The following is a 10,087-nucleotide window of genomic DNA, read 5'->3' on the forward strand; positions in this document are numbered from 1 at the left end:
CACACGCATCACACACACCACACATGCACACACCACACATACAGCACACGCCACAGCACACATGTACCCCACACTTACACGCACCCATATACACCACATACCACACCCCCAGACACGTCACACATACACCACACCACATACCCCACATACACATGCAGACACACACCACACATACGCGCACCCCACATATAGCACACAACACACAACACATACACACCACACATACCACATACATATACCACACCTACAGACACATCCCACATACACCACACACCACATCACACACCCCCCACATACACCGCACACACACCACACACATACACACATCCCACACTCACCATATATGACACCACACACCACACCACACACACCCCACATATACATGCACACACACCCCACATACACCACACATGACACACACACACACCTCACATACACCACATACCACACCACACCCATACACACATCCCACACTCACAACATACCACACCACACACACCACACATACACATAAATACAACACATACACCACACATATGAAACATACCACTCACATCACACATACAGACACCCCACATATACCACACACCACACCACACACACCCTACATATGCCACACACCACACCACATACACATGCACACACACACCACACCACACACATACCACATACACCACACACACCCCACGTATACCACTCACCACACACCACACGCACACCACTCCACACCACACAACACGTGTAACGCACCCCATGCTACTCACAACACATGCCACATCACACACCGCACACATACACCATACTCACACATACCACACATACAGGCACACACACACCATGCACGTCACATACCACAAAACACCACACACACACAACACACATTCACAAAGACTGAGAGAGGCAAATATTGGTACTACTGTTGTAATTAGCAATGACCCCAATACTTTCCAAAATATGTCCAAGAAAGAATTCTCTTGTTAATGTGATCAGATGAAATAAAATATTTTGGTGAATTTTCTGATCTTTTTTTTCATGATCAGAAAATTTAATTATTAAGGCCTGACAGAAACAGTTTGAGACTGCTAGCAAAATTGTATCCTTTGAAAAGTTACCGTTTTCCTCTGAATTGTTGCTACCTTCCATCTCATCTGCCTTTCTTCACTATAAAAATGGTAAATTCTGAAAGGAAGCAACAGTTAGGTCCCAACTGGAGTGTGTGGGCAGCTGGGGGTTGCTTCAGAAGATATTCCCACACTATTTTGTTTTCTGCCTTAAAACCCTTTGATAACGAGGCAGGATATAAATAAATACACAAAACTATTTTGTTTAAAACAAAGTTTGTGATAGAAAAAAATCTGATGTCTAAATTTAATTTATATATCTTTTAAATTATGTTTCACTCATGACCTCAACTGAACAATACACTTTAGTGTGTGTGTGTGTGTGTGTGTGAGTTAAACAGCCCTATAGGGGCATGAAAGTTGGACTATAGAAATTCATGTTTAAAAAGAAAAAGAGCTAAAAGGAATGGCAAACTAAACACTCAGTTTTGTGTCTGGCTTTCTTTTATTTTCATCCTTTTCTTTTTATTTCTTCCTTATCTGCCAGTCACCCAGTATCTGAAAATACCCTTCCATCAGTGTTTACATATAAATGTTCTGGCAGAAAGAATCAACTCTGGCTCAGGTAGTTTTAGAAATCTTTGGGAACAATTTGGAATTGGGGTTTTGACTGCCATCGTGTTCATGATTCCTGATAAATTAGTTAATCAAAATGACTTGAACTTCCAAATGAGTAAACATCCAAATGTTAATTCTAATCAGCATAGTAACCATTAGCATTTTTAATCATTTTTAAGTGTTTGTTCTTTTAAGATCAGAGGCCAGGTTGCCCTTCTCCCTCTTCACCAGGCTCCTCCTCCTCATTCTGTCTGATTCAAGAGTAGCATGGCTGGAGGGCTACTTTCTCCCACACTGTGACACGATCCTACTTTCTCTGTGAGGCAGACACCCTGTGCTCTTGGGAAAAACAGACCTTCATCAGAGTCTCATACCCAGTTCCCAGCACCCTGCCCTGACCAGCCCCTCTCCTCAGCTGTCTTATTATTAATTTTGTTCATATATATGTGTAGGGGTGTGTGTGTGTGTGTATTTGACACAGTGAAGTTTCTAAATCTGCAAAGATCTTAATGAGTTCTATATTTAAAGTTTGTCCATTAACATTTGGACTTTTAGTTAATTTGTTTAAAGACAGGGTTTGGCTCTGTCATTGAGGCTAGAGTGCAGTGGCGCAATCAGGGCTCACTGCAGCCTCCAGCTCCTGGGCACCCGCAATCCTCCCAAGTAGCTGGGACCACAGGCATGGGCCACCATGTCTGGTTACATTTGGGTTTTTTATCCAAATCTAAAAGACTTATATTAAATATATTCAGGAAAAGGAAAATAATTGAATGTGGAAAGACCATTCCTTCAGAGATGAGAATTTCCAATCCATCTGGAGCAACCAAATATTGATATTTTGACTGCACGGTGACCACACACATGAGCAGACATTTTTCTTATTCTTGTAAGCCCTCTGTTGAGATTTCCAAATCGTAACCTCTAACAGCTGGCACCCTGCTGGCCTTTTTAGAAGACAGGAGTCCAAAGGCATGTCTTCGGGCCATCCTTCTCACCCTGCTCCCTCCTCAGCAAAGCCCCAGCCTACAGAACTGTCTGCTTCTGGTGGCCCCAGGCCTTCGGCTCCCACTGGGTCCTGGACTGTGAGTACCACATGGAGCCTCTTTACCCCTCTTCTTGCAACTCCCAGAAGGCACAGGGGCTCTCTGGCATGTGAAGGACAGGCTCAGCCATCCCATGCTGTATTTGCCATTCTTCTTTAATGCTGTATCCATTCCACATTGATCCTTTGGGTAACAAAAAAAATTAAATTGAACAAAAGGCATTCCACAGTCATCATAATCACAAAATATGTGGCTACGCATTTGTGAATTCTGTGCAATATCGAGGACACACAAGAGAAAATAAAAACCACAAACAGGAAGGAAAAACCAGGCAGGTGAAAAGCAAAAGCCCGTTTACTGCGACCAACCCGACAGCTCGTGGGTGCCTCCATTTTCAGCCCACTTTCTGCGTTTTCCCAGAGCGACCGAGGAGAGCAGCTCAGATCCGCAGCCCATGTCCTCAGCCGCTGTGCTGAGCTCCTTGAACCTCTCTGTCCCTTGAATTCCTTGTCTGTAAAATGAATGGGCTGCAAAAGTCATTGAATGACACTGCTGGTTGCATAAGTTACTATCTGTACTTAGGATAGCATAGTGCAGGCATGAAGGCGGGCATCCACGCCACGTCCACTCCCTGTACGGAGGCAAGGGACGGTGAGAGGGACTGACAAGCAGCTGGGATTGCTCTCCAAATGTAGCCAAAGCAGATCTGTTCAACAAGGAACTCCCGGACCTGCTGGTCTCTTGGGGTAACCGGCCTGCTCTGGGTACCGACGGGCCACTGACAGCCCCTTCCCCAAGGGGAACAGTTCTCAGGCCCTTCTCACGCTCTGAAGGTGACTCATTTCAAAAGCCATCAGCCGAACACCATGGAAGTACTTAGCACATCACTTGTAAGTTTTCTCAAATTGCCGTGTATAATATGCCAGAGATGACAGTGCATAGTGTTCCACCTGTGAATATTATTAGTGGATCCCACTCTTGAAAGTGAAGCATTTTTAGCTGACACCAAGTTTCTGACACATGGGCATGTCACTTTAGGATTGAAGCTGCAAGGAGTTCACTCCAGGTAAAAAGAGGGATTTGCTGAGCCACTCAGTTTAGCTCAGGTGTATTTTTTTTTTTCAATTTAAATATGTTGTCTTTTCAGCTTTATTAAGGTATAATCGACAAATAAAAATTGTATATATTTCAGGCATGCAGCTTATTTGGACATTTGTATCTAATGTGAAATGCTCGCCACAATCAATCTAATTCACAGCATGTCCACCTTCCCACATAGTTGCCATTTTCTTCCCCTACCCCCAAATGATACGAAGTTTCAGTTATGCAAGATGAATAGGTTCTGGAGATCTAATGTACAAAGTGGTGACCATAGTTAAAATTACTGTCTTATAAACTTGAAACTTGCTAAAGAGGGTAGATCAGATATTTGAGATGAAGTTAGGTGCTTAAAAATACATGTATGTTAAAGTAGAGTTTGTTTAAAATAAAAATAAAACCCCTCAGCCTGCAGAAGCTTCCTAGCAAATAGTTAGCAGTGGAGCTGTAGAGTGTGTGGTGTGGTGCCTGTGTGTGGTCCTAAGGGTGCTGCTGTGGGGTGCAGGGGACATTGCTCATCAGCACCTGCTGAAGGCTGAGTGGCAGCCCTGGTGCTGGCCTTGGGTTGGTAACCCTTAACTTGGAGCGAATTGCTTTGTTTTCCAGACTAATGTTGTGCCTCGTGTTCTGGAGTAGTTTGGTGTGAATGATCCTTTCTGAAGGGCCACATGGCACCATGAGCTCAAAGGATGACTGTGCATAGTCCCTTTGAGGAATTCCAGCGTCCAGATGATAGCTGGGTGATGGCATGGCACAGGGACAGTCGTGGGGATGGCGCGGAAAAACACGCAGAAATGGGCTCAGTAGTGGAATTTTGTTTTCTTTCCCTTGTCCTCCAGAGCTGGGTGAGATTAAAAACATCACCACCACACAGCCTTCCCTGGAGCTGGACGGGCTGGAAAAGTACACCAACTACAGCATCCAGGTGTTGGCCTTCACCCGTGCAGGAGATGGGGTCAGGAGTGAGCAGATCTTCACCCGGACCAAAGAGGATGGTGAGAAACGGGTGGACGGTGGGTCCCAGCAATTGCTGGAAGGGCTGGGTCAGGGACAGCTCACTTGCCTTAGCCTACAGTTCATCAGGCTATTCTCAGGGAAAACCTTTGCTATCCTCCCAAAATATCCCAGTGCAATTCAGAGCGTTAATTTTCTCTCTTGCCTTTGCTTGATGTATCTAATCCATTGCTTCTTCTTCCTCTATATTTTTTCTTCTTTCTTTTTTTGTTTTATTTTTTGGCCAAGTATTATTGTAAATAGAAATTCGTTTTATCCCGGAGCTGTAATAATTGCCATACCTGTTTTGTATCTTGTTAGAATAATTTTAGTGGCTCTTCAGCTATTAGCGTAAGCTCTGATTAAATCTGTCCTTCCACTTCTTGAAAATTATGTACAGGCTAAAGTTCTATTATTCTTTGCCAGCTGAATCACTTTAGAATAAGTCCTTAATTTGAGAACTTCATGTCGATTTTTTTAAATTCTTACAAGAATTCATGGTGATTTAGTAAAAATTTAAATTACTAAATTATTTTGTTCTACAACAATAATTCTTGCTGTTCCTTAAAGTTTCTATTTGGTGGTGTGGCTATTACCCAAATCTACAAAAACCATACAACAAAGATTCTGCATTATTTTAAGGGAAACTCTGAGGGGCCTTATCCATGCCTGTTTAAGGAACAAATGAGTTCCGATGAATACTACAGGGGTCATGAGAAAAGTAGCCTCCACCTTAATAAAGGAAGGAACAACTGATGTGAAATTGACACTCATGTAGAACCTTCCCAAAATATTCCAGCACAGAAGTATATGTTGAGATGAGACATTGGTAGACCTAAATGCTGTGCTGGATTGGCTCTGTAACTTTTGTCTCCTTGCCAGGACTCTGTTCCCCAGACAGTATAGGGATAGTAGAGCTGCTAGCGATTGCTGATCGCCTCCCATGTATGGGCAGGTTTGAGGTCTGTGCCATCTCTCCCGCTGCTAGAGAATCAAAAATGCTACTATTCCATCCCATATCTGTTCTGATAGAAGCAAGGAAGACCTGCTCAGAGGCCACAATGGGCTCTTCTCTTCAGCCTTTCTGCCCCGACCACGACTCCCTGCTGTTCTGAGCCTGCCATCTTCCACCTCACTCTCTGCTGTCACCTTGACAAGCCAGGCCTTGCTCCCCGAGCAGCCCCAGGCATCCACCCTCACCTGGTGCTTTTGCTGCCTCTGCAGCCCTTCTCATATTATAATGTCTACACCCAAACTAATCCTCATTTGCTTTAGTTTTTTCTAAAATGCACAGGTAGTTCTTCTGGGGAATGTGCAGGAGTCAGTCAGTTCTGCTCTAAGAAATTGGATTATTTAGGGAAATCTATGATTCAAATGTAATGCCATTAGGAAGTCACACATCAATAGAGATATCTAGAAAGCTAAGTCCTGAGTGAAGACAGCCATAATTTAACTTTTTTAAATGTAATAGACAAAGAGCTGTGCCAGTGCTGGCTCTGTCACCTGCTGCCTGTGGGACTTTGGGCACCTCAGCTACGCTTCTCTGAACTGGATTGTCCTCATGAACAACCTGCTGTAGCAATCAGACTGCACAGAACCAATGTATGAGGACTAAAGTGATACCTGAAAACACCTGCTTGCCACAGAGTGGGTTGCTTCCTGATGCTCAATATTTGATTATTTGCCCTCTACCCCTTCAGAGCAGGGATGAAATATTCTTTTTTACGTTGCTAGGCAATAATGCAAATGTCACTGGAATAATTATTTAAAGAGCAAACTGATCAGCCACAAGATGTTTTACATCTGCATTCTTAGAAGAATGTACAGAATTCCAGTAAAAAGGGAAGGCACTTGGCAGATCCTTATTAACTCACAAGTTTACATCAATTTTAAATTTGTCTTCTAGTTTTAAGAATCGTAGAGTTCTCTCTCAAAACTTGACCCCAAAGCTCAAGGTCTACTTTGTCTATCAATTATGCTTTGCTTTTGTCTCCAGTGCTGATAGTATATAGAGCTGGGATTGACTGTGAAAAACTCTGCCTTGGGAGCCCCAGTTACCCCAAGGGGGACACCATGGATCCCACTTTGCTGGTGGTACAGGACAGGGACTATGCAGAACGGAGTGTCAATATTTCTTTAGGATAAGTCTGCGTTTTCAAAAAGTGGAGTGGTGGATCACTTGAGGCCAGAAGTTTGAGACCAGTCTGGCCAACATGGTGAAACAGTCTCTACTAAAAATGCAAAATGAGCCAGGTGTGGTGGTGGCCACCTCTAATCCCAGCTACTCAGGAGGCTGAAGCAGGAGAATCACTTGAACCCAGGAGGCAGAGGCTGCAGTGAGCTGAGATCATACCACTGTACTCCAGCCTGGGTGACAGGGAAAGACTCTGTCTCTGGGGGGAACAAAAAGGTGGAGTGGAGATTGGGCAGAAGAAGAGGAAAAACTAGCATAATATGAGTTTATCTCCCCGATTCACATGTAAAATTCTATAGTTTAGAAATGATGAAGAATTGTGCCAACCACTTTTTCGTAGACTCAACACCTGATATAATTAGACATTTCATCAGTTTACAGAATTAAATATAATTATATTTGTCTGATTGGAAGAAGGAACAAAGGCCAATTGTCAGAGAACAAATACCTAGTCGAATAGACTACAGATCCTATTTATATGTCAATGAGAAAGATTCGTAATTTTGAAGTTTGGATTACACTTGCAATTTCAATTAAATCGCGTAAAATACAGATAGATTTCCAGTAAAATCATAATTTCCAACATTTATTCAGTTCTTTCTCAATGAGACACTAGTTTAGGCACAGGTTGAAGTTTTAGTGTTTATCAATGTTCTTGCAAGCAAAGCAAGATGAATACATTAACAGTGAGCACCCGATTCAGTTGGTCTCTGCCAGACACACGTCCTGCACCAGTCTTCCTAGTCTAAGGAGCCTGGAGGCTTAAATTGTGTTGTTAGGTCACTGGTCACACTAAAAAAAGAAACTTAACCACTCATAAAGGCAAAAATTTACTTGCAATAGAAATGTTTATTTAGAGAATAAGTCTGTGCTTTAAGTAGATTCCCAGCCTCTATCTAAAGATTCTTGGGCTCACAGACATATTCACATGTCCATGGACATGTTCTCCTGTCTGCAGTCATAATCTCAAGGCCACAGACACAGTCTTTTATCCGTAACTATAGTCTCAGGTGCATGGACACATTCTCATGTCTGTGGTCAGAGTCTCAAGGCCATGGATATGGTGTTTTATCCATAAACATAATCTCAGGTGCATGGACATATTTTTGGGGTCTGTGACAACTGCTCACAGTCCACATTCTCTTTCCAGGACTGCTCAGTCAGTGAGAACTTGTACCCCTATTATTGCTGCAGAAACACAAGGATGACTTGGTGATCTGGCTTTCTGTTTTTGAGCACAAGAACAGCTAATTCTGACTTCTAAAACAGTTGTGAAATCCTAATGCCATTTTATTTGCCAATACTATAATCTGAGCAAAGCCGTAAGAAAAGAGAACACAAACAAAGTGCAATCTATTAATCTTCCAATTGCTATTTTCACTCTGCAGGCAAAAGCTACTTTCAGCCTTGATCCCTTTACACAAGAGTAAGCTTCGCATATGTGTAAATAGAGATAGTTAAGTTCAAATATTTACTGAACACATCACTAATGCACATAACCCTGAAAGCACATGGAGAGGGCCAGCAGCAGGTGTCCTATGTAATCTCTGCTCCCTGCCCACCGTCAATTAACAATCTCACTGGGAGGAGAGCTGAAAGTAGAGCTAAGGGGATCCAAACAAATAAGCTGACATTTGGATACTTCCAAATCCTCTGACCAACCGTACCTGAAGCTGTACATATTTTTGAAGACATGGATAGTGTGTGCCTGCGCACGTGTGCTGGGGTGATGATGCTGCCACGCCTCGGTCCACCTGAAAGGGGGTAGATTGCATGTTGTATTTGCATAGCCACCAGCAGCGCTGTCCCTCAGTAGACACTGGGAAGTACTGCCAATCAACACTGCGTAGGATTCGGGGCTCTACAGCCTATGACAGTGTGCCCTGTGCAGTAGCAGGTATGCCAGCAACACAACAGCCAAGATGTCCCAGAAGAGATTCTACCAAGTGGCTTTCCAAACTCCTTCTGCTGCAGTGGTTCTCAAAGTAGGTTCTTATATAACCCAAGTGTTCTTGGGTGGTACCCAGTGGTAAGCAAGAGGCCCAGTGGGATCTTCTCTTTCTGATCCCTGCCTCAAGAGCCACCCCACTCCCATTTGTGTTATGTGCTGGGTTTCTACATGATGTTTAGGTTAAAGGATCAATGAAACATTTAAAGAATGTTTGAAAACTCCTGCTCTATTAAGAGGAAAGGCTAAAAATACCAGCGTCTTGTGGACATAGGAAGAGAAAGGGGACATGTGTACATTGCTTGGTGAGATGACAACTGTGAACGTGACATGCTCCTCCAGGAACATAGCATCTGCACTGCACGGAGAGACCACTGAAGAGTTGTGGGGGTCTCAGAAGGATCTGCCTACCATGGTGTACCACATATGTACCTGAATGTGTGTGCGTGCACATGTGCGTGCATACACACACACACACACACACACACACACACATCTGCCTGTGGCTGTCTACTAAGACCAGAAAAATGGTGGTGAAAAAAAATGAAGCTGACTGCAGTGTCTGTGTAGTGTTTAGTCAGACTTTTGTCTGATATTCATACTTCAAACCAAGGCAATACTGTTTCAGAAAAATGATTTTGATACTTTACGTTAAGATATGTTACTGGAAGGCTTACCCACGTGTATTTATTATCTGTGCTGTGGAACAGGTTGCTATGACCTTACTACCTTAAAACAACACAAATATATTATCTCATGATTTCCAAGGGTCAGGCATCCAGGTCTGGTTGAGCTGAGTCTTCTGCTCAGGGTCCCACAGGTGAATCAAGGTATGGGCTGCAGCTGTGCCCTCATCTGAGTTCAGAGCCTCCCAAGCTCACGGGTTATGGATGGAATCATTTTTCCTGGTTGTGGACTTGAGTCACCAGCTTCCAGAGGCTGCCTGTTACTCCCTTTCACACCCCTGCAGAATGGCAGCTTCCTCCTTCAAGGCCAGTAGGAAAGCCTTACACGGCTTCCAATTCCTCTGACGTCTTCTCTTCGAAGGGACACATCTGATTAAACCTAACCCACTGGGAAACTTTCCTTTTCATTAACTGAAAGTCAAGTGATTGGGACCTCAATGATACCT

At 43.5% G+C, this 10,087-nt stretch overlaps 1 protein-coding gene across 1 annotated transcript in view; it reads left to right on the forward strand.

The window, feature by feature from the left end:
- Positions 1-6,958, forward strand: part of LOC108298073 (Down syndrome cell adhesion molecule-like) — a 210,908-nt gene extending 203,950 nt beyond the window's left edge. Inside the window, exons 16-17 of the mRNA XM_017520774.2 lie at positions 4,660-4,833; positions 6,810-6,958. Coding sequence (XP_017376263.2) covers positions 4,660-4,833; positions 6,810-6,958 — 323 coding nt within the window. The remainder of the gene's footprint in view (positions 1-4,659; positions 4,834-6,809) is intronic.
- Positions 6,959-10,087: the final 3,129 nt, after the last annotated feature.

The sequence above is a fragment of the Cebus imitator genome, unplaced genomic scaffold (assembly GCF_001604975.1).
Source record: "Cebus imitator isolate Cc_AM_T3 unplaced genomic scaffold, Cebus_imitator-1.0 Scaffold881, whole genome shotgun sequence".
NCBI classification, from domain to species: domain Eukaryota; kingdom Metazoa; phylum Chordata; class Mammalia; order Primates; family Cebidae; genus Cebus; species Cebus imitator.